This window comes from Bombus pascuorum, chromosome 15 (assembly GCF_905332965.1).
Source record: "Bombus pascuorum chromosome 15, iyBomPasc1.1, whole genome shotgun sequence".
NCBI classification, from domain to species: Eukaryota; Metazoa; Arthropoda; class Insecta; order Hymenoptera; family Apidae; genus Bombus; species Bombus pascuorum.
This window is the reverse complement of record NC_083502.1, coordinates 6461151-6487873: the sequence shown is the minus strand read 5'-3', so window position 1 is coordinate 6487873 and position 26723 is coordinate 6461151. Positions and strand designations below refer to the sequence as shown.

Sequence of the window (26723 nt, the reverse complement as noted above, 5' to 3'; positions counted from 1 at the left end):
CTCGGAATAATTAATTGTCGTATAAATAAACCCCGGAATAATTCGACGTAATCAAAATTCCAAAATTCTTAACGCTAAATGGAAATAATTGGGAAATACTTGAGGCTGGATCCAAGTTAGTCCTAAAATAAATCACACTGAATTGGGATAATCTTAAAATACTTCGGCACGAATAAAAATAGTCTGAGAATAATTCACACTGAAATAAACCAATCCCGAAATAATCGGCTCTAAGATAAACCGGTCCGAAAATAATTTACTCTCTAAGAAAATCAATCCCAAGACACTTTACGTTGAATGAAGATAATTCGCCAACACTTTACGTTAAATCGAAGTAATCCGAGAGCAGATCACACCGTTATTAATAAAAATAAATACTCGAAATGTTTCGAGGACACCTTACGTTCAATTAACAAAATCTTTCGAGCGAAATAAACGTCGCGTAAAGATTTCGAGAGATCAGGAATACGTGTTACGAGAAACAAGAAGCAAACAAATGGCAATAAATTACAAGTGGCTGTAAAGGTGGCGTAAAATCTTTGAAAAGTCGCGCAACGACATTGATTTCGCGAGAACGCGCAATGCTGATCGTTGACCAGCTGTTCTGGTCGTTCACGGAGAACGGAAACGGCTGTACTGGCGGACATTAATTCCCGCCACAGTGATTACCACGTACGATACACACACGCGTCTACCTCTATTCACAAATGACACTTGTCTTGACGCAGAAACTGGCTGGTCGTTATTTTAATGAACGCGTCAATCGGCCTCAATTCCACGGATTCTTCGACTGTAACTCTCTGGACCGTAAAACCGCCATCACGATGAGCGAATAGTTGTTCTCAAGGTCGAATTGAAAACATCATTCGCAATCCTGGGAAATTGACAGCTGTGGTTTCGTCGTAATGAACTTGTCCATTTCCAAGGTATTGTTCTCTTCACTCATGACAGTTTGGCTTTGGGTTAGGTTGACAATTTCAATGACAATTTCCAAGATGATTAGAGTTGGCTGAATGGTTGTAAAATAACCGAAAATAACGATATTACGAACGAAGTTACTTTAGCGATCAATATCTTGTTAAGGAAATATATTCGTAAGAAATTTCATGGAGAAAATTTACATTTTTTCCTAAAAATCAGAGATCTCGAAGATCTTTGCAAAAATCTAATAATAATGTCCTAGGCGCAGTTATTTTAATATCTAACGCGTTTAAAAAAGAAGCTTTCTTTGTTAGGGAAATATATTCGTGAGAAACTTCATGGAGAAAATTTACACTTTTTCCTAAAAATCAGAGACCTCGAAGATCTTTGCAAAAATCTAATAATAATGTCCTAGGCGCAGTTATTTTAATATCTAACGCGTTTAAAAAAGAAACTTTCTTTGTTAAGGAAATATATTTGTAAGAAACTTCATGGAGAAAATTTACATTTTTTTCTAAAAATCAGAGACCTCGAAGATCTTTGCAAAAATCTAATAACAATGTTCCAGACGCAGTTATTTTAATATCTAACGCGTTTAAAAAAGAAACTTTCTTTGTTAAGGAAATATATTCGTAAGAAACTTCATGGAGAAAATTTACATTTTTTTCTAAAAATCAGAGACCTCGAAGATCTTTGCAAAAATCTAATAACAATGTTCCAGACGCAGTTATTTTAATATCTAACGCGTTTAAAAAAGAAACTTTCTTTGTTAGGGAAATATATTCGTAAGAAACTTCATGGAGAAAATTTACATTTTTTTCTAAAAATCAGAGACCTCGAAGATCTTTGCAAAAATCTAATAACAATGTTCCAGACGCAGTTATTTTAATATCTAACGCGTTTAAAAAAGAAACTTTCTTTGTTAAGGAAATATATTCGTAAGAAACTTCATGGAGAAAATTTACATTTTTTTCTAAAAATCAGAGACCTCGAAGATCTTTGCAAAAATATAATAACAATGTCCTAGGCACAGTTATTTTAATATCTAACGCGTTTAAAAAAGAAACGTTCTTTGCTAAGGAAATATATTCGTAAGAAACTTCATGGAGAAAATTTACACTTTTTTCTAAAAATCAGAGACCTCCAAGATCTTTGCAAAAATCTAAAAATCAGAGACCTCGAAGATCTTTGCAAAAATCTAAAAATCAGAGACCTCGAAGATCTTTGCAAAAATCTAATAATAATGTCCCAGGCGCAATTATTTTAATATCTAACGCGTTTAAAAAAGAAACTTTCTTTGTTAGGGAAATATATTCGTAAGAAACTTCATGGAGAAAATTTACACTTTTTCCTAAAAATCAGAGACCTCGAAGATCTTTGCAAAAATCTAAAAATCTAATAATAATAACGCGTTTAAAAAAGAAACGTTCTTCGTTAAGGAAATATTTCCAAGAAATTTTACGAAGAAATTAACATTTCGTCTGTTTCTCTCTAAAAGAAAATCTAACAATAATAACAACGTTTCAAACGCAATTATTCGAACATCGTGCGAAAGTGTTAAAAAGATTCAAAAATAATGAGCACGTCGTAGATGCAATTATCGTAATATTTAAAACGATCTTGCAAAAACATTGTTTACGAATTTCGTTACTAAAAACGGATACTTTGTTACTTTGTTACCTGGCGTAATCTGGAAAACGACGAAAAACCTCGAAAGTGTAATGTTCGATTTAAAAATCTACTCGGTAGCATTCGGAAATTTAGCATTTAAACACGTTTGACCAAAAGCGAATTGGCGACGATCACCGATCGTTGATCGATCGAAATCGCGTTCGAAAACGTGGATATTATGCAAACGTAGTTGGAAAATAAATCGCGCAGCGTATAGTGGTCGCTCGAACGTGTCCAATCGCTGTTTTCCCATCGTCCATTGGTCAATATTGATTTTCCGGAAGGAATTCAGCTACAGCCACGTTGCACGCTCACGTTCCTAACATTTGAAAGCAACCTGTGACTCGTTAACGCGTGGAAAATAACTTTTCCTAATGTACACTTGACTGGGAAAAATCTCAGAATTTTTCCAAACGAACGTTCTTTTATATCGTATAATAAACGTATTAAAAATTAAGAATAAAACGGTTCTCTTTTATTTAATCACATTCGATCGAAGTTTAAGAAAAATATCTGGTAGCCGTCCACGATTGGAGACAATTTTGAAAGAACACAGAAAAGAATTTCTCATATAAATTAGCAACTTGTGTCGGTAATTATTGCTTTTCGTTTTTATTAAATCTGTTCCTTTTTTTTCTCTCCTACTTTGAATAAATTACAAGCGTATTTGTAATATTATACTATGTTGTTTTATGCCACTTATGCTAACATGTGGAATCAGTAAAACAGCTTTGAATTCAAATTAGACGCTGTTACTGCGTTAGACTTAAACTACGTTTCAATTTTCTCCAAGTCGAAAAACAAAACGTTCAACTCGCGTGTTGCGGCAATTCTACGAAACTTTTTTCTACACCTGGACGATACTTGCGATCTCTCGAACTTACATCGAATATTTCTTGCTATATTTAAACATTCCACAATGTCTATTCCAAGTATGAAACTTAAGTACTTACGTAAGTACTAACCTATACCAAATACTAAATAATTCAAACTGTTCGATTCACGGCCTACATATTTTATCTTCGAAATTGAGTTCAAACTACGATCCATCGAACGTACACCGAGATACCCGGGAAAATTTTCTTAATTCCTCTTCATTTTTATCAAATTCTCAGCTTAATACGCTTCTAACTGTTTTCATCGCTTTCATTAAAATATACGTTCGGAAAAGCAAGAAAATGGAAATATTCACGCGCGAAACATTCTCATAAAAATGTAGAAAATGCTGGAAATAAATGTGAATTTAAGAAAAGGAAATACCTCTCTACGTATATGCGCTACATCAGGCGATATTAAAATAATTTTTGAAACGATAGCTACGAGAATTTTCTTCTTCTATTAATCAATTTAATTATATGTTATTCGATAACACACTATTTATAGAAACGTACACGTTTCATTATCAATCTACAGCAACGCAATATTGTCAACAATGCTATTAAATTGCCACAAGGTTCTGCACAACGTAGTAATTAACCAAGCTCATCCAGCCTGATCGTCGTCATTATAAGAAACCACGAAACGGTTCGCGATGAATAAACAAATTGTCTAGCCGAGGGAGGCACATTTACAAGGACATTCTCAGTAAAAATTTATCGTTTACCGTTTGCTTCGTTTTATTCCGTAGATGTGCAGCGTGAGCCGTTTAAATGGAAAGGCTCGCACATCTTCTAACGAAAAGACGAAAGTTTTATGGCAAAGGTAGGGACGTACTGTACTTTTATCTGTTTCACCTTGCAACGATTTTGAAACGCCCCGTAAACGCGACATTACGATTATCCGATGGATACTACCACATTTTATCAGATACTCCGATAGTTGACGTTCAAACGCTACGAACTTGTGTCTTTCGCACCGATCCGCTATCGATTTCAACTCGACAGGGCGATACAGCCAACGACTTTTTTTTTTATTTTGGTTATTTTACAATTTGTCCTTATGGACATTTGGTAAAGTTATATCTTGTTGGTGAAGAAAAAAAAAATAAAAATAAATATAGCATGTGGGTGGCTACCCCCAGCGGGGTGCCAGCTTCGTTTTTTCCAAGTTATATCTTTCATGTAGCGAACGACTTGAAGCGACTTCTGGAAACATCAGAAAATTACAAGCTTGCGTTGTCGGCGATGTTACAGTGCTAACGTCGTGAAAAACGTCTTTCATAGTGTGCTATCGAATTCTAATGAGTTTGCGGCGTTTCGAGAACGTGCGAACGTCAGCTACGCGAATATTTAAGAAAAAAAAAAAGGAGCTTCGCGTTTGAAAATTCGAGTATCGCGTTTGCAGGACGTTCCAAGACGATCGCAGAATGAAGCAGATAAAAGCAGAGTACGTGCCTCTCGATGCTATGCTCGATCGTATTTTGCCAAGTGTCGCAGCCTTTCCGGTAAAACAGCGACACACGGTATAGAAAAACGTGGCTGAATGATAAATACATGATAAATCAATTTAACCTGCCTCGATTTAGACTTGGCCTACTCCTTTGCTTGCACAGCTTTACAATGCCCGTGATTTAAAAAATATTTATAAAAAGATTTCTCACGCGTATCTGCTAGGTGAACCGCGACCTCCGCATGCAGGTTAATTAATGGTTCGCAGCAGTCGACCTAATTAGTTAAACTTTAATACGCTTTAGTGGTTGCAAATATCAAAAAAAAAAAAAGAGAATAGAAATAAGAAAAAGAAAAAATTCGATCGAGACACGGGCTATTTACGGATAAAAATGGCGATGAAATATTCCGATGGAGAAGGAGGATGAAAATTTCAGGTTGTCTGGGGTTTAGGAGACTATAACTCGTCGCGAAAACTGATGTTACGTAAAAGCGTAGAAACGAAGCAGAAGACGGTTCTTTCATGGCGGCTGTTAAAGCGTAATTGCTCGCGACAGCCTCGTAAACATCTCGTCTCTCGAGTATTTTGCGCGCCCGTAATTAACGCGCGCCTTTCCTCTTCCCATTGTTCGCCATGCAATCTCGTCAACATCGCGTCAATATCCGCGCAACTTTCCGCTTTGACCTGTGCAGTTCGCAAAATTTCGTTTCTCCGCAATCCGAAACTCGCCTAATAACGAAACATTGCCAGCAATTGAACAAATCCCGTGCTTGTCATTGAAGATCTTACGGGGAATCTTTAGAGCGAGGGTTTGTCAAGAACGTTGGAAGAAGATTTTACGACGCCACGAAATTCAGGAAAAATGAACCGGGTAGAAGACGAATGGTTGAAGGGAACTACGTGTTTTAGATTAATATCGATTAATATCGAATTTTACCGGTGTTTCGTCTCTCTCCAGCTTTTAAACAACGTTGCGAATTTATTTTTCATATACAGGTTTGATTCCTTCTTCCTCCTCTATTTCTCCTTATGTACTCTAATAAACGTTCCTAATTGTCGAGTACAATTAATTACATTTTTTTTCCTTTTTTCAACAGGCTAACAATTTTCGAAGTTTGCATTTTTTCAATACTAAATTTTAGTCGCATAATTCTTTGTGAGTAAATGGCAAAATTAATGTTACTGAATTATCGAAACAAAGGATAATTTTATTAATGATAATATTCTCTTGGCACGTGAATTTCGACGTGGTTCGACACCGATCGCTTTAGAAGACGTTTTAACTTTGATTCTGTAGAATTTGTCGCATGCGAGACAAAGAGAACGGTTTTGTCGTTAACAGGATCATCTTGAAACAAACTCATAAGTAACGACGTGCTGCGTCACTCCACGTTTCTTCTTGTTTTTCGTGTCCCACGGAATCAAAGTTGAAGTATCTTCCAAGCCAATCGCTTCTTCATCGTGTTACCCTAATTTTATTGGATTGGCAACTAAGTGATTGCGGATTTTGTCAATACCACCTAATGCCAAAATCCGCAATCACTTAGTTGCCAATCCATTAAGTAGACTCGCGAGAGAACTGGGTGTATGGGAAAATGGTGCAACTGCAAAATGTACGTGCCTTTTAGCATTTGCGGAAAAAACGTTATCACGAACATTTGACTCGCTTCGAGCCATTCGTCTTTTCCTTTTTATTTTTTCCTCGTACCATCGTTTACGGGAGAAACGTTGGTAACTAACGGCGTGAAAATCGTGCACGTTTATGTAGACAATATTTTTCTACTCTGTCCTCGCTCTGATTTAGAAATTAATCTCTGTGGAGAATACCAGCGAAGAGAATTATTTCCGTAAACGAAATTATTCCACTCGATTCTTTCTCCTATTTTCAAAATGACACACTTTTCAGAAGCATTCTATGGTACCGCATTTATGCGCATGTAGAATTTTGCTAGCTAACGAAATGAAGCTATAAGAAGACAAAGCCAAGGTAAGTACGCGATAAATCAATACGATAGTAGAATATAAAAATGATATAGGATGATTCTCTTACGATGATAAATATGTATAGATCAATGGACGTCGATCTTTAAATTCGATATTTTCAGTATAGAACGCAAGTATAATTCTATATCTTATAATATTGGATTGGTAACTAAATGGTATTTTAAATTAATTTTTGTATTAAATAAAAAAGTTAAAATTGTTATATCATTATCATTAAATTATTTGTAAACTTAATATCTTAAATTTATTTTATAATAGATTTAAACTTTTTCTTAAAGAAATAGAAATTACTGTTTAATTTGTAAATAATTAATTTGAATAGTTTTAAATATTAAATTGATATTAGGTAATAAATTTATAAAATTTTAAATTCAAAAGAATTTGATAAATTTGAGTTAAAGGTAAAATTGTTGTATTATTATAATTAAATTATTTGTAAAGTTAATATTTTAAATTTATTTTATAATAGATTTGAACTTTTTCTTAAAAAAATAGAAATTACTGTTTAATTCATAAATAATTAATCTGCATAGTTTCATTGTTATTACATTGATATTAGATAATAAATTTATAAAATTTTAAATTCAGAAGAATTTGATAAATTTGAGTTAAAGTTAAAATTGTTGTATTATTACAATTAAATTATTTGTAAAGTTAATATTTTAAATTTATTTTATAATAGATTTAAACTTTTTCTTAAAGAAATAGAAGTTACTGTTTAATTTATAAATAATTAATTTGAATAGTTTCAAATATTACATTGATATTAGATAATAAATTTATAAAATTTGAAATTCAAAAGAATTTGATAAATTTTTGTAAAGAAATTGGAAAAATTGATTTTACTATATATATATTTATATATAATTATCAATTACTAATATATATACATTTAAGGCATAAGTTGAAGAAAACTGATTAACATATAATTAAATATTTAAATATAATAATTTATACAGAATATAATTATTTCAAAACCTTGAGATATATAAATATATCAGTTTCTTACCCATTCAGACGCGTCGTATATTGACTTGGCAACTAAGTGATTGCGGATTTTGTCAATGCGCCTAATGAGAAAATCCGCAATCACTTAGTTGCCAAGCCAACATATGACGCCTGTAAATTGAAAGAAACTGACACGACCGAGCCCTAACAAACAACGTGACTAAATTACGACAGCTGATGTGTAACGATGTAACGCGATCGAAATGGTTCGAGAGGAAAAAAACAATGTTTAAAAACTGGAGCCATAAAACGCGGGAAGCTAGCTGCCGAAAAATTAAAAAATGCACGAGCCATGCAAATTCTTCCGCGAAACTGGACACGGGAGTGGCGATAATCCGGCTACGACAGATGGAGCGAAGCGAACACTCGGCACGCTGTTTGCTCTCGTCGAGATAAAAATATTTACTCGCGATACACTCGCTATTGCACTCGATGCACCGTGAAAATATTTACGGCCCTGGGTATCCGTGATACTGTCTCGATTAATATCGAATTTTATCGGTGTTTCGTCTCTCTCCAGCTTTTAAACAACGTTCCGAATTTATTTTTCATATACACGTTTGATTCCTCGGTAGACAGACCTTCCTCCTCCTCTATTTTTCCTCATTTACTCTAATAAACGTTCCTAATTGTCGAGTACAATTAATTACATTTTTCCTTCCTTTTTTCAACAGGCTAACAATTTTCGAAGTTTGCATTTTTTCAATACCAAACTTTAATCGCATAATTCTTTGTAAGTAAATGGCAAAATTAATATTACTGAATTATCGAAACAAAGGATAATTTTATTAAGCAAAGCGACGATTTCGTTGTTTAAGAAACGACAATCTCGTTAATTAAGGAACGATGATTTTATTATTTAAAAAAACGAAGGAACGACGTTAACTACTTTGTGGAAGATTAAGAAGACAAATTTTCTAGAATTTAGATAGGAAATTCTTTCAAAGTTCGATAATAGTTTCCACCCCCTCCCCAGCATCCGCCGCCCAACTTCAACGACGATCCTTTAAGCTCCGGTAAATTCCTTTTTTTAACCTCATCCTCCTACACTTCGCCTCCGTGTCCTTTTGTCTGAAAGTGTATCCTTGGAAAAAAGTGTATTATGATAGCTATCGAAGTTGTCTTTCAGTCTACTAAGAGATAGACAAAGAAGATTATAGGGTTCCAATAAAACGGAAACTTGGAAGCTCGGATAAGAAAGTGACCTATAAAGAATATATTACAGTCAGCTTGTACCTCGATTATTTTCTTAAATGCCAAAGTAGTATGATTATAATGTTTATAAAACAAACAATCGCCAACCCTTTGTTTATTTATTTATAACGATAAACGTCTAAAAAATCCGATAGAAAAATATTCCTTGACACGGTTATGTTTCAAAAATATACGTCTTCTCATGGACAAATAATCTATGAAACAATTATGTTTGAAAAGATATACGTGTTATTTTTCTTCTAAAATTTCTTCTGTATTCTTCCAGTTCAAAGTTGCTGGAAAAAGATAGTGAATTATAAATAAAAAAAAAAAAAAACAGGAAAACCCACAACCTGTTAATCGTCGAGAGATAATTATTTATTTGCATGTAGTACAGTCGAAAGACCAAAGATCGCATTACTCATGGGATGTCCTGATATACTGAAACAATGCACGTGCCTTGAAGAAAGAAAAAAGTCACGCGTCGTCCATTTTCAGGTGTACAGTTTGCACCAACAAACCATTGGTTGCAGCATACTGCATACTGAAATTACGTAATAATGCGACTTACCTACTGGGATCTGTTGAAACCCTGAAAATGACAATTCGTTTTTATTCGAGAACCTTCTACTATAATCGTCGCATGCCGTTAATTAGTTACGTTAATAAACGCAGCCTAAACAATTCCACTTTCATCCCTACGTTTGTCTCTACTTGTTACTTTTCCAAAAATTCCACTACCAAATTATTCCCTCTTTTTTTTTTTTTTTTTTTTTTTTTTTTTAAATAGAGCCTTTTTAACAACGACGAACAATGAAACAAAAAGTTACAAAGGAGGAAGATTAAAGTATGTGTAGAATCGATGCACGCCAATTATTTTCAAACTCGTTCATCGGGGAATTCGTTTGGCTGTGTGGGTGTAATTTTTCCCTTTATTCCTTTCTGCTATTTGTTTATCGTGATACAAAATAGGAGGGAAAATGTGGAACAATGCACGTGTATCGTCTCGTGTATCCGCGCGTGTTCGTTAAGCATCGATTTTATCAGCGCAATTCTGCCATGTGCCTTCGCGAGAAATCCATTTACAACGCAACTCCCCGGGGTTTAATCTTTCTCGGAAACGGGAAAACGAAACAAAAGAGAACAGAGATCCAAACGTCCAATAAGAAATCTGAAATCGATCGCTGTTACTTCAAACGATTGCTAATTGCGTGTTGCTACTTTTAACAAACTATAATTAATGTTTTTCAAGAAACTGTTACGACGGAAAATAATGGTAACTGGATCGTGTTATGCAGAAAGGAACCATTTAGAGGAATGTTAAAAATTTAGATACGAATCTTGAAAAATTCAAATCGAAGAGCAGTTAAGTTGCAAATCTTCGTGTATCATAATAAAACTGAAGATTATCCTGGAAATTTTCTTATTTGAGAAAAAAAAGAGAGAATATTTCGAGAAACAGTTTGCGCAGTTAAATTTGTTATTAAAAAATAGACAACTTTTATTCCAACTATCTTTTCCTACGTCGTATAGTTTGCAAAATATTCGAAAAAAAAAAACATTAGGTTAACGATTATGTTAACAACATGACGTTTTTCCTCCTGGGCTTTGTAATTTACCTTCGCTCCTCAATTACAGAGTACAAAATTGAAAAAGGATACAACTGAAATATTTCTTAAAAAAATATCTGACACGGTTGAAATTAAAAAAAAAAAAAAATAGTTAAGATAACAGTGGCGAGAATTATTTATCGAACGAAGTGATTATTTCCTGCACAACAGATCGCGATTCTAATCTACCAAATTATTGAAACGAAAGCAAAAATGATGGCAAAGAAAAATGGACTGAAAGCGCGCCACAAAGTAACTCAACAGGTAACTGAACTACTCAGCTCCAAAATTATATATGTATATGGCAGAATTTCTGTTTTTCTCTTTTCCTTTTTCTCTTTTCTTTCCGATAGCGAACGGTTCCATGCACTTTAGCCAACCCCTGTTTCGTTCGCTAAATGTGTGTGACAGAGAAAGAGAAAAAGGAAGCGATTAAAGAGGCAGCGAATCGAATCGAATCGATTTAATAGCGATCGTAATTATCGTGGCGAGGGGTGTCGATTAGTTTTGTAAGTGTGTTTCTGTGGCTAGATGTATATGTGAAGTGAAACGAGAGAAACTGATATATAATATATAATAGGATCGTGTACATACGGTCGCTCCATAACAACTTCTGCTTCTTTGTATCTGCAACCCAAGGATCACAAATATGATTCGCATTATCACACCCCGCACCCGTTCATTGCGATTTAAAAAAAAAAAAAAAGAAAAAGAAATAGATTCTTTTCCGTTGCGTGCAACAAGGCGTGAATACTCGGAATAAGAAGATAAAATATCTCTGAAAGAATTTTTATTATTTTTACGATCGATTATATCGTGGAAAATAATCTTTGGAAGACGAAAAACTACCAACTTGAAAATTTCTGTACGAGTATCTTTCCAAATTTTTATAAGATTATTTATTTTTTTTTTTTTTTTTTGAATGAATTGTAATTTAAAAATTTGTATATAAAAATTTTTCCAATTTACAGGTATTACGTTTTCTATCGATTTTTCCACGCAGTATAGTTTCTCAGGATCATCATTTTTGTTTGACAGAGCAGGGAGTATATTTGCAATAAATTTTCACAACCTTGCTGCAATTTTATATACAAAGACTACAAACAAGTGATATAATAAAAAATAGAAGATAGAAACATATGTTAAGCATCAACACCATAGAAAGCTACGATATTTTATCAAGCTACACATAAGAAGAAGAGAGATCGCAGACTGTTCTTGCACAATTATTAAACAATATTGGCACGAATACGCTGTGGTAGGATGCATCATTCGGTTATTTATCTTCAAAAATCAGAATTGCGGAAGAATAAAGATTTCTACGTAGAATTTTATTCATGATTATAGTAATAGTTCTGTTAAGTGAACTCTTTTCGAATGCAAGACACGTTTCACACATGCGTGGTTGGATATAAAAATTTTTATCTTGGAGGCAGTAGAATTAACGTGATCATGGTCAGATATTCAAAACATCGACTAACTATATGATGTATTTGTCTTATCCTTTCTCTCGATATACCGCTCGTAAGATACTTTACAATACCGACAAACCAGTCGTCGATTCGTTAAAATGCTCACGACGCTCTCGACATGGCATAACCATGAAAACAACACGATTCCTACTTTATCATTGTCGATAAATCCAGTCTATTGCATCTGAAACTACGATTATCGTCACAATCTACATTACCGGCAAGATTAAAGTTACATTTACAGTCGGTACAATAAAGTTTGAATAGCCGATAATGCAGATTCAAGTTATACAAAGTTACTTCGTACAATTAATCCCAGGATAGTGTTTGATTCTAACGATTAATAGAGTTACATAGTTTAACCAATCGATAAAATAATAGTGGATACACGCAAATCCAACGTTCGATTTCTAATTCCGTTCAATTATTCATGAACAGACGGCGCATTACGTTACAACAGGCCAATTATCACGGTCGTGTTTACAAATGACTTCATTAACGGCATCGTGTCAAGAGGAATTCGTAATTCACGTGGGCGTAAATTATACCAAGTTCGTTTCATTACCAGCTATAGTTTGCCGTTGAATAACCAGTAATTAGGAATTTCGCGCGACCGCGCGCCAATCGCCAGATTACTTCAATACGTCAATCAGTGTAAATACATAATTAATTCTGGACAAAACATTATTTCTCTATCAAATGAAGTACCAAATGAGTTTAGAAGTTTTTGGTGCTCCGTTATTTAATTCCAGCTATTATTAATATTTTTTTCAAGATATTTAAATGCAAACTCACGAAACCAAATACCTTCTACACCAAATTAAACAATTTACAAATAATTTACTCGAGTTTCCAAAGCTCTGAAAATTGTGATTATACAACGAACTCATTTGTCGCTCAAAATACAAAAATTCTGTTTTATTTCGTTCAATCGAAATGCAAAGTATCCAGTGTCTGACCATAACCGACCATTTCTACTGCGATACAATTTACATAACGAGGTCTGCAGTTTCTATTAGATCGAAAATTTATCTGATCGAAGCTGAACAATCACGATCACAAATCGAACACCGTATCAACAATCCGACATTCCCAATTCATTATTTACAAGGTTAGATCTCCGTTATCCCGACACAGAGAAAAAGATTAAAAAAATAAAAAATATTTTCCTCGAGTCGAGATAAGGACCTAAAGCGGAAGCATAGTTTCGTAGGCTCACCTTTCACTTGCGATCGAACTGTTCCGAGACATCGACTTTGGTGACATGTCGAAGTCGCTGTCGCTGCGATACAGGAAGCTTTCTCGTCGTTGTGGCTGTTGCAGCACCAAACTTGGATTCTGCGATGCGTTGTCGCCCGTAGCGCTGCTGTCTGCCTTTGAGCTTCCATTTCCCACGTCGAAACTGTTAACAGAAAAGAAAACGATCCTTAAGCATATTTTCCTTTGTTTTTCCTTTTCCTTTCATGTAAATTTTAAGAGATAATTTTTAAAAATTCTTAAACATACTTTTCTCGTTTATTTCACGAAAATTTTAGGCATATGACATAGGATTAAAAATTTGAAGCTTCAGCAGATGAATAAATTTTTAATACAACTGTATATTTGTTCTGAAATATTTTCAATTAATAAAGTAGAATCGTCTGGGACATTTAATCAAAATTAAACGGCAGCATCTTATTTGTAACCAGAAACTATCTAAATCAAAATAAATGCGATGAAAACACGCCATTTTAAATGAGAATATCCTATTACAAAAGGTTCATCAATTATTTTACCCAACATAGAAAATAATTAACATATAGCGTTCAAGTCAGACTGTATACACTTTGTCTTCAGGCACAAGCTTCACAACAACTTCTATTATAATTTTCAGCAAGTTACGAAGCTTCTAAGAACGACACATCTTCGTCGTCGCATATCGTCGATATAAATAGCTTTTAAAGTATACTGGTCGAATATCTTCGTTATAACAACGACGGTGTCTCCTTGCACCTCCAACAGGCATCGAATTTAATTTTCTTCGGGCTACGTTCGACAAATGTACGTGGTTCAGTTACACGTTAGATGGATACACATTTTTCACGTCCTGTCGTTCATCTATCGCAAAGAATACACTGTCTTATACGTCCACTTTGTTTGTAAGAAACCAAATTTACGAAAATTGGTCGATGAGATTGGAAAGTACAAGTTGGTTGAAAGATAATAACAGTGCAATTAGTGGCATAATTCTAAACGCGTATATCGAGAAGGTTGAACGTTTCACCTAAAAGCGCGTTGCGAAATTAATTTCAATTTCTCAGGAACTTCGCACGACGAAAATTCGTTCGTTTCGCGTCTATTATCAGAGTATAGAAGCGTCTCTTAAAATTCTCGGCAGCGAAACTAGACGAAGAAAAAAATTATACAGAGAGTTGCCGATTAACAATTCAAAACACGTAGATGGCAATTTTAATGAATATTTTACAGAAATTACACGTAATGAAATGAAAATTCGTGGAGATGAATTTAACTCCGATCTTCTCAGACAAACTGCGCCTGAACGTGTCATGAAATAATTATCCGTCATAGTAATCGGTGTGATCGTTATCAATTTGCTCGTTAGACGGGCCTAATTAACTAAATGGCTTGATTAACATTTTTTCGTTCTCATGATGGTCGGTGTTGACCAGAAACCGCGTCTCGTCTTCCTGCTCTCGATAATCGTCATTACGTGTCATTATGTAAGCTACGATTAATTCCACGGCCTTGCTATTCAATCGCTAAATAGTGGCCAGAGAAAGAGAACGCCAATAAGCGTCCTTTGTTTCATTTCGTCTCACTCCGAATTCTTTCTAACGGTCAAGTTGCTATAATTTTGATTAAATAACAGTTAATTAAGTTTGTGAACTTTTCGTGTAATTGTAATTTGATTTATTTAAACGGGGAACTTGTAACGATGTTTCAATTTTTAAGCGAAAAATAGCTTATTAGTTGAGCGAAGCGTTAATAATTTTATTTAAATCCCTTCGAAACACTGTAAGAGAATTTCTACGATTTTTTAAAATTTCTCCGACGAATTAAATAAAAAGAAATGGAATTTGTCAGTTAACGTAGCATTGCACACAGAATTAAGAAGAAAGGAAGCAATTTCCAAGGCTTCATGATTATTAATATTAATTCTATGTAATATTTAACAATCGAAGTTAAGTTGAATATTTATTAACGTTAGACAATCCATGGTATCGTTATGGATCTTAAAAAACCAGCGAAGAGAATTTTAAAACTCGTCTGTGCAATTTACAAATTCATATGAGATAGCAAGTACGTGTCTGGCCACGACCGGACAATTCTACTTAACGCCAGACTCTACTTGCTCTCCAATCTTTCAACGTTTAACTCTCGTATTTCAATCTAAATACACACTTGACTGCCTTATACTACGTTTCAGCCGTCTTACAGACAACATTAACCAAGTCATCGCTAACAACACTTTGAATAAACTAATAAAAAGATCAGAACCTGCAAAGTGATAAATGCTGCGTTATAATTCGTCATAAAAGTGTGGAAATTTGAATCGCATGCCCCAATAATAATTATTAAAAATTTCTCCGAACATTTCGTTATTTCGTAGCAAATCCTATAGACGCAAAAATTCTATAAAAAGAAATCTTCAAAGAGATCGTTTCTAGACATGAACCAGCTGAAAGAAGACCTGTTGCAAGGAATGCTTGCCTGGGCAAACTCATGATCGAGCTATCGGGACAATCTTGGCGTTTATCTACGGCACGGCCAAGCCTCAACAGCTAATATTGGTTTTTCGAGCAGGGCCGCCAATAAAAAAGTGATTAAAAGCCACTTCCGTTTCGCGGCTGCCGCACCCGTAACACGTTATGTAAAACACATTGAGTAATGGTTAAAAGCAACGCTATCGATTGGCGTGGCAAGTGCATTGTGACGCAAAGCTCAAACTCGAGTGACTACATATATATAATATATCAATGCGAAGCACTATTTTCTTCTTCTTTCATTTTATTTCGTTATTCGTCGTGATTTTAATTAACGCGAGTAATTCTCTATCTTTTGCGGTTTCGTTGATCGTTGAAACCAGACGAAATGTATCTACTCGATAAATAATATATTCGTGGATAAATTAATCAATCAAATTAATGTTTGCACGCGAACAGCGACTTAATTGTTTCAGATTTAGTTCGATATACGGATAAATATGTGTACAGAGGACCAGAAGTAATTTGTCGTGGTCTATAGTTAAATGTAACGATCGTTGGGTGAAATTACGATATGAATCTCCTTCGATCACGAATCGTTCTCGATTAGGTTAATTGCTCGTATAGTTTCAATTCTCTACCTTGCTCTTAGATCGCTTTACGACTAATTAAAAGGGATCATTGGTCTGCTCGTTATTTCCAGCTCATTTCCTAATGGATTCTTTCGCCGGCAAAGGCCAAAGGATCAGATCTTTAACCGAACTTTCGCTACAAATGAATTTCACGTTTGTTCACCGATACACGCGTTTCGTGCATCAGCTTCCATTATATTATTTTAATTACGAATAACGATGCCAAAATACCTAGCCAATTTCCCCCTCCCTCCCTTTTTTTTTTTTGCATATCGCTTCTAAAATTTCATTTTCGTCACTGTCTCTGCTACTCACTGTCCATGACAGCATTTTCAAAAATTGTTTCTTTTGTTTTGCTGTCGATGTAATGCCAAAATATCTGGCCGATGTTTCTTTCTAAATTATATTCTTTTTCTAAATATTCTTCTCCTCCGCGGGAAGACGGAAATCGAAGATAAGAAACATTTGAAATATTAAACACCATATGCAATACCATAAATACAATAGTTTAATGAATAACGCAATGGCGATTATTTCCTCGAAGAAGACAAATTTTTCTTCATAAATAATACGTTAAGTCGTTTCGAAACTTACGGAACAGCGACGTAGACCAATTTTGGATGAGGTTTCGTCCTGGATAACGTGGACACGCAACCGCTGTGTCTTCTGAACGAAGTAAGCGGAAGCGTCACTCTCATCGTGCCAGAATCTCGGCGCGCCAATTTCAAGGACACGTCGCATGGCACGAAAATGGGATAATCATTCATCTTGTGTTTACAATCGAACGAAAGATCCTTTTTCCATAAACGATATAATTTCTCTCGCTTAAATCATCACTCTATGCTCGACAGTTTTAAACACTTTTCTCACTTGTTACATTTTTCTGACTTTCCATGTGTACACAGCAATGTTTTCCTTCCGTTTTACAGCTGTTGTTCTTGTCCAGGAATTTTGCCCGACCTCGAAGAATCGAAGGAAGAGTTTCATTCGCTGAAGTTAATTTGAAAAGTTTCGCCGAGTTTTATCGAGCCCTTTATGACGAGCTTCTAGGTTTGCTTCGCCCTTTCGAAGTGGCTTTCCGAGAAGGTTTCGAGACTCTTGTTAATGAATTCTGTTTCTTAGTTAGCGAAAAACAAGTGGCAAGTTTATCATTTTCTTATGGAAGCTTCGTGGACTGACTGCTTTTGTCTATTCGTGTGGATTCTTCGTGCGTCTAATTGAAACTACGAAGGAATTCGAAGGATATTTACAATTTTCTTCTTGTTTCGAAGAACAGAAAGCAAGAAAACGTTCTATCGAGCAACGTTCAAACGTTTTTGCCATTATACAAATACCTTTCGTGTTTTAACTTCTTATCAAACTTCTACTTGCGTTAAAAAAATGTTACTGCGTCGCAAGAAAATATTCCACATAATCCATTTCCCCCGACCAATTCCCCGAAAAATAGAATCATACAGCAGTAAATAAAACTTTCATCGGCCATTCTGTGACAGTAATATTCGAGTTGATCAAGTTTCCTCGGGATGTTATCGTCCCAAACGTGTATTCTTCCAAAAGGAAGCAATTTCCTAGAATTAGAAATCGACATTCTTCCAGTTTTCCAAGAAAAACAAGAGATATTGAATAGACGAAGTTCTCGTCATTTATTCGATAAAGTTTCGGCTAATAATCGCCCAAAAATTCATCCAAAACATCATTTATTATTCCACTTTCTTTTCCTAAAAAATTTCCTAAGAAAAAATCGACAATTCTTCAATTTTACAAAAAAAAAAAAAAAAAGAAACACGTCGATATCCAAGGACACAACGCTTCGCTAAACGAATATTCGTTTGCTCTAATCAGAACTAATTGGGAAAAGTAGCGCGGCCACTTAAAAAATTCACGATTTACTTTAATTGGCCTCGGCGAAAAAGACGGCCGAGTCTGACGGAAGTCGCGAACGAGACGGAAACAGGAAACGAAGCTAATCGAACGGTACACGTTCAACACGAAATTGCTTCGTCCCCTGTGATATAACCGTGCGACGAAAATTCGCTAGACGTCGATTTCGATTTATCGAACAGTCGTAAAAAGATATTACGACGCCTATACGTTTGTCCATGAACGATTTTATATCGCCTAGCGCTCTATAGGGAACACTTGGAACGGAATTTTTTTTCATACGACTGTTTGCTCGTTTAATGACTTCCTACGTTTGCATGAGAGAATAGGGGTGGATAGAAAAATAGACAAATCAATTTCATTCTATGGACTTGTTTTTCCAATTTTTTATTCCAGTAGAACTTCGATACTAACTTTTCTAACTACGACATTCGTATATTTACGATATCGATGCTTTTTATTCTACCAATTTAACGGTATTCTATCGATTCGTTTTTTCTTTATTTTTTTTTTTTTTAATGTTATGGACACTGTTGTGCTGCACAAATTTCTACATTTTCATCTTTTGACAATTAAAAAGGCTTCTAAGGTTTTAAGTAAATATTTAGTATTTATTTTTAAGTGAACGTTTACGTAAAGCAAAACTATTATATCTTCTATTTTACCTTCAAACTTAATGAATTCTCTCGAATCGAAAATAAATCAAACAGGTATTATCATAGATATATTTCTTTTAAAATACGCGTCTTATGTACCTATGATGCATTCTGTATTTCCGAACGCTATGAAATATTTTGAATAGAAAAATGTATTTTGGCCGTAGAGTCTCACGGTAAAGTAATAATACCGCATAAAATTTATTTTGCTCGTATCACGAATTAAAATCTCTTTTTGCTTTTCATTCTACCAATTTAACGGTATTCTATCAATTCGTCTTTTCTTTATTTTTTTTTTAATGTTATGGACACTGTTGTGCTGCACAAATTTTTACATTTTCATCTTTTGACAATCAAAAGGGCTTCTAAGGTTTTAAGTAAATATTTAGTATTTATTTTTAAGTGAACATTTACGTAAAGCAAAACTATTATATCTTCTATTTTACCTTCAAACTTAACGAATTCTTTCGAATCTAAAATAAATCAAACAGGTATTATCGTAGATATATTTCTTTTAAAATACGCGTCTTATGTACCTATGATGCATTCTGTATTTCCGAACGCTATGAAATACTTTGAATAGAAAAATGTATTTTGGCCGTAGAGTCTCACGGTAAAGTAATAATACCGCATAGAATTTATTTTGCTCGTATCAGGAATTAAAATCTCTTTCATAAGGAGACTATAGGCATATATCAAGCTTATCAAAATTTACTCCTCGACAAAGGAATCTCACTGAAAAACGGGAAGTTGATAAATTCCGTGGAAGAAGGTAGAATAATCCAAAACACCAGGCAAGGGAGAGATACTTTACCAATTTTAAATTCAAATCGCGTGCCTGGCAAAAATAAAGGGAACAACAAGTTGTTAGACGAGGAAGAACAGGAAAAACCCTACAGTCTCTTGTTTCTTCACCCGAGAGGATGTATCGTTTATCAAATTTTACAAAAACTTCAAAATTCTTCCTCTCTTTTACGTAAGCAAAATGGTAGATTCCGACAGAAAACGCCGAGACGTAATTTCAATATGGAAGTATTCGCGAAAACAATTGTTCGGATATTTAATTAACGAGTCTGATAACGCGCGGTATCGTAAAGTAGAAGAAAACAACGTCGGAGGAATGATGTCACCAATAATTGTAGCTTTAAATGTGTCACTCGTTGATTTATATATTTTGATAATGACGCGAAAAACAAGGAAAAGTACAGTGACGGACAGAAGGAGCTTTAAAATTCATATTTCCGTACGAGTACAACTATACTGCTACAACGAGTACAACTATGCTAGAGAAATTCAAGTAAATTTACAATTGATCAGGTTACAAGTTTCAAACTTGAACCTAACATCGATTTGAAGCAAAAGCATAAGCTTCCTGTAGCTTAAAAAAAAATATCTCGTTCCTTTGCAAGTGAAATTCAATTAAAGAAATTCAAGTAAATTTAAAATTGATCAGGTTACAATTTTCAAACTTGAACCTAACATCGATTTGAAGCAAAAGCATAAGCTTCCTGTAGCTTAAAAAAAAATATCTCGTTCCTTTGCAAGTGAAATTCAATTAGAGAAATTCAAGTAAATTTACAATTGATCAGGTTACAATTTTCAAACTTGAATCTAACATCAATTTGAAGCAAAAGCATAAGCTTCCTGTAGCTTAAAAAAAAATATCTCGTTCCTTTGCAAGTGAAATTCAATTAAAGAAATTCAAGTAAATTTAAAATTGATCAGGTTACAATTTTCAAACTTGAACCTAACATCAATTTGAAGCAAAAGCATAAGCTTCCTGTAGCTTAAAAAAAATATCTCGTTCCTTTGCAAGTGAAATTCAATTAGAGAAATTCAAGTAAATTTACAATTAATCAGGTTACAATTTTCAAACTTGAATCTAACATCAATTTGAAGCAAAAGCATAAGCTTCCTGTAGCTTAAAAAAAAATATCTCGTTCCTTTGCAAGTGAAATTCAATTAAAGAAATTCAAGTAAATTTAAAATTGATCAGGTTACAATTTTCAAACTTGAATCTAACATCAATTTGAAGCAAAAGCATAAGCTTCCTGTAGCTTAAAAAGAAAGCAAATATCTCGTTCCTTTGCAAGTGAAATTCAATTAGAGAAATTCAAGTAAATTTACAATTGATCAGGTTACAATTTTCGAACTTGAACCTAACATCAACTTGAAGCAAAAACATAAGCTTCCTGTAGCTTAAAAAGAAAGCAAATATCTCGTTCCTTTGCAAGTGAAATTCAATTAAAGAAATTCAAGTAAATTTAAAATTGATCAGGTTACAATTTTCAAACTTGAATCTAACATCAATTTGAAGCAAAAGCATAAGCTTCCTGTAGCTTAAAAAAAAGTATCTCGTTCCTTTGCAAGTGAAATTCAATTAGAGAAATTCAAGTAAATTTACAATTGATCAGGTTACAATTTTCAAACTTGAACCTAACATCAATTTGAAGCAAAAGCATAAGCTTCCTGTAGCTTAAAAAAAAATATCTCGTTCCTTTGCAAGTGAAATTCAATTAGAGAAATTCAAGTAAATTTACAATTGATCAGGTTACAATTTTCAAACTTGAACCTAACATCAATTTGAAGCAAAAACATAACATTCTAATGAATATAACAGCAGAATAAATTCTGAGGACTTTTAATCGTTTTTCTCGAATAAATCAATTTTCGAAAATTGGTCGCCACTGTATGTTTTAAAACAGAGGAATTTATCATCGAGACTACCAAATGTTGCCTGTTTTCACAGGTACTAAAAGCATACAAGTGTTCTTTATGAAACCAATATCTGTTTAAATATACAACTGCGACTATTGAAAATTCAATTTCTCCTAATTTGTGCCAATTGTGCAATGCAATACGAAAATATACTTTTTTCCTAAGAAATCATCGTACTATGTAATTTTTGAACGATACAGCTGCCGATCTTGGTTACCAGTTATCATCGACTTTCATAATATCAAATTTGTTTTCAGTATTAAATTTCGAGGCTGAGTTTCCCCTAAAATATATTTCTCCCCTCGTCGTAATCTTCGTATCAGCTTTCAGCTGACCTATCAATTTCAATTACAAGTTATTAATTATCAATTTTTCCCAAAGCTCTGGATATCGAGTTTGCACAAACGTGCACAGTCCATACGTCGGTATCAACGCGCGCTGTTTGCGCGGGAAATTCGATCAGAGAAATGGGAAACGTGGAAAGAGGAAATAGATACGCGTGAAGCGTTCTCTTCTTGTAATTCCCAAGCGACGCTCGCTCGCATACTGTGTGAAATATTTCACGCAACGTAAAATTCGTAGAAAGACTGTTACAAATGGCGAAAGAAAAAAGAGGTAAAGGGAGACTGCGAAACGTATATGCATCTTTCATGTCACGGTTTCGGTAACTCCCGCGGACTATAAAAAAGAGCCCGCCGTGGGTTTCAAGGCGCTGCCGCGCGTAAATATCATACTGCCGGTTTTCATCGAGGGACAAGCCTCTTCCCGAGGGAATATTCCTTCTTCACAAAAGAATTTTCAAAGCGTAGAGGAGCTACTTTTTGACAAATTTATGCGATCTTTGATGTATTTCGTTTATACCAAACGTTTATCCTTTGGTTAAAATTGAGAAATTCAATTAAATTTACGATTTTCAAACTTGAACCTAACATCGATTTGAAGCAAAAACATAAGCTTCCTGTAGCTTCAAAAGACAGCAAATATCTCGTTTCTTTGCAAGTGAAATTCAATTAAAGAAATTCAAGTAAATTTACAATTGACCAGGTTACAATTTTCAAACTTGAACCTAACATCAACTTGAAGCAAAAACATAACCTTCCTGTACCTTAAAAAAGAACAAATATCTCGTTTCTTTGCAAGTGAAATTCAATTAAATTTACAATTGATCAGGTTACAATTTTCAAACTTGAACCTAACACCAACTTGAAGCAAAAACATAAGCTTCCTGTAGCTTAAAAAGAAAGCATATATCTCGTTCCTTTGCAAGTGAAATTCAATTTAAGAAATTCAAGTAAATTTACAATTGATCAGGTTACAATTTTCAAACTTGAACCTAACATCAACTTGAAGCAAAAGCATAAGCTTCCTGTAGCTTCAAAAGACAGCAAATATCTCGTTCCTTTGCAAGTGAAATTCAATTAAAGAAATTCAAGTAAATTTACAATTAATCAGGTTACAATTTTCAAACTTGAACCTAACATCAACTTGAAGCAAAAACATAAGCTTCCTGTAGCTTAAAAAGACAGCAAATATCTCGTTCCTTTGCAAGTGAAATTCAATTAAATTTACAATTGATCAGGTTACAATTTTCAAACTTGAATGTAACATCAATTTGAAACAAAAACATGAGCTTCCTGTAGCTTCAAAAGACAGCAAATATCTCGTTCCTTTGCAAGTGAAATTCAATTAAATTTACAATTGATCAGGTTACAATTTCCAAACTTGAACCTAACATCAATTTGAAGCAAAAACATAAGCTTCCTGTAGCTTCAAAATAAAGCAAATATCTCGTTCCTTTACAAGTGAAATTCAATTAAAGAAATTCAAGTAAATTTACAATTGATCAGGTTACAATTTTCAAACTGGAACCTAACATCAACTTGAAGCAAAAACATAAGCTTCCTGTAGCTTAAAAAGACAGCATATATCTCGTTCCTTTGCAAGTGAAATTCAATTAAAGAAATTCAAGTAAATTTACAATTGATCAGGTTACAATTTTCAAACTTGAACCTAACATCAATTTGAAGCAAAAACATAAACTTCCTGTAGCTTCAAAAGAAAGCAAATATCTCGTTCCTTTGCAAGTGAAATTCAATTAAAGAAATTCAAGTAAATTTACAATTGATCAGGTTACAATTTTCAAACTTGAACCTAACATCAACTTGAAGCAAAAACATAAGCTTCCTGTAGCTTCAAAAGAAACAAATATCTCGTTTCTTTGCAAGTGAAATTATTACCAACTTCTAATTACCTTCGCTAGACTAACCCAGAAACAAGTCGTCTCTCAGGAAATAAATCAAACTCAGATTTGAGCTTGACATTAATATCTAACGAATATACAGCATGGACCACGCGATTGTTTCTTCCACAAGGCCGTCTTTTTTTAAATATCTTCGTAACCAATTATTTTTTCACCATTTCACCGCGATGATTTTCCACGTACAGTGACAATAGACATCTGTTTGTAGAAAAAAAGTGTACATTTCAATTTCTGAAAATAATGCAATCGTCGATTGCACATGCACCACTGCAGTTCTAAAAAAAAAAAAAAAGGAAACATCGTCCTACCGACGAATGTATTATTTTTTGGACCATTCGTCCTTCTCCTTTGACATTTTTCTGCAACTACACTGGTAACGGAGTTATAGCCCGAAACAATTGCGTGGTCCAAGCTGTATAAGCATTCGCTGGCTTTCAAAATAAGAATTTTCTTTCTACTAGTTCAGTACCTGGACCACGGTTATTACCAAATAATGCGCGGGAACATCATCAAGTAACTACGATATTATAAAATAAGATTTGGTAACGTGGACTGACTGAAAGATACTGCAAATGAAATATATTGGTTTAATAGAGAGTTAGCGAACGGAACGGCGAGAATAATTCGTGGGAAGATACTCGGGAAATTCGATTTCGTCCCTTTTTGATTATGAGTGGGTCCTTTCTGCATTAAACCATCTCCTCGGAGTATTTCTGGGATTTTTTAATCATTTTATTACATTTTACTGCCTTTGTGGTCGGCCCGGTTGGTAAGCTGGATCGGAGTTTAATCGAATATCGATGTTTCTTTTTTCGCGATATCGGTAGAAGACTTTCGCATTGAAAAGCTAAAATTGACATACTTTGCAGATTCGTTTATTACTCTCCTATTTTTAGACGTTTCTCTTTTCCAATATTAAGCTTGTACTAACAACTTTTCGCATTTACATTTAAAGTTAAATAAATTGGAAAAAAGTTCTCTTATTTTCCCATTTCCATATGTATGAACAATATGCAAAGGTTTGCGCGAAACTGAAAATTTTCCGATGGAAGATGTTTTCCATGAACCAGAGCTTACAAACACGCGGCGGAAAAATTTCCTTCGCGCAAAACAAAACGCACTTTACGACAAAGTACGCACTCGAAATCAACAATTTTTAACGAGTTACCAGAACCTAGTTACGAAGAATATCGATCGTCGATGACCAAGTTGTATCAAACAGACTTAGAATTGGTCACAGGTTTCTCAGAAAAACTGCACGTGTATATGCAATCTCAAGATCCAACCCAGCAAACTGCGAAACCTGCGTTTGTCAAATCATTGTCAAACACATCTTTCCACGTTGCTAGAAATACAATTACTTTCGCAAGAAATACCAGATCAAAGAAACTTTGAACCAAGATCTCTGCGATAAATATCAAATATCAAGCGTTTCCTCCACACTGAAAGACGTCTCGCTATTTAGGAAAATCTAAGTAGTAGTACTCTCGCTGCTCGCATTGTCGACGCTGACAATAACCAGCTGTTACGTCGCAATATTGAAACGACGTTAAATCCTACGCATAAAAAGAATCTAAAGATACGTTTATAAAAAAAAAATATCAATTTTAATAAATATCCATAAAAATGCATATTCTGCGAGATATTTCTACGCAGAAAAATTGTTAGGCGCTGTGAAACATATTAAAACTTGCGATACACCGAAGCCGCCTGAAGAAGTTATTCATAGACTGTGCAGGACTAAGTCATATAACCATATATCTTATAACTCACGATGGCCAATGAAACAGACTTTCTAATTTTAATGCAGCATGCTTCATATCCCAACGAGATAGCCGTTTATCCATCAACGGTTCACAGTTAATCTGCCACGACCTCCCATGAAGACGTTCCAAATTTAAACAGCCAGAGTTCAAGCCACCTGGAACTTTTTCCATTTCCATGGAAATCCTCGTTTTACGCGTCGACATAGCGGCAACTCATCCACCTTTGCTCTCGATAAGTTCGCGTTTCAAGCTGTTAGCAAGGGGAAATGAGACTTGGAGGAAGTCATGGCGCTTTTAACCGTCTTTCAATGGTCCGTGAGTACAAATCATTTTATTCTCTCGGTCGGTTTTTCGAAATTTTTGCGAACGATCAGCTTCGCTCCTTCCGTTCTACTTTTCCAGTTTACGTTTATTTTTCCTGGTGATTTTAATGGCGATGGAGAAACGAGAGATATTATAAATTACAGAATATTCTGTGATGTTAATGTTATAAATTTTGCAGCAAGATTTAACGCCAGTTTCCAGCATTATTTTTCTATATCGATATCGTTAATTACAGATAAAGAATTGGATTCTGGTTCAGCGTTGATATCAGGTATAAATTTCGCAGCAAAAATTTAGCGCTGTTTCTTTTTTGCGAATTTCCAGGAAAACGAAAGATCGGATTACTCTTCAATTATAGCACCGTTTTGGAATTTTTAGTTTCGCTTTCGAATCAAAATATTTAGAAGATTGGCTTCTCATCGAGAGCAAAGTCGAGTAGAGAATTGATTTTTTAAATAAACTGAATAATGTGACCGAATTATGTAATTCGTTTCTAAACGAATAATCTGAAATAAACCCGAACTTTTTCGTTGTTTTCAACATTGTTAATTGTACAATTTTTTAAAAATTCTAA

At 34.3% G+C, this 26723-nt stretch overlaps 1 protein-coding gene across 13 annotated transcripts in view; it reads right to left on the bottom strand.

Moving 5' to 3' along the window:
- LOC132914583 (cAMP-specific 3',5'-cyclic phosphodiesterase-like) overlaps positions 1–26723 on the bottom strand; it is a 395884-nt gene that overhangs the window by 82427 nt on the left and 286734 nt on the right. For 9 of the 13 annotated variants that reach the window (XM_060973800.1, XM_060973801.1, XM_060973796.1 and 6 more), the window contains 3 exons: positions 13428–13610; positions 11331–11363; positions 9698–9718 (listed from right to left, as the gene is read on the bottom strand). In XM_060973800.1, the coding sequence (XP_060829783.1) occupies positions 9698–9718; positions 11331–11363; positions 13428–13610 (237 nt within the window). Of the gene's footprint in view, positions 1–9697; positions 9719–11330; positions 11364–13427; positions 13611–17138; positions 17550–26723 lie in introns of those variants that run through there. The other 4 variants (XM_060973794.1, XM_060973790.1, XM_060973791.1 and 1 more) reach the window with 4 other exon arrangements.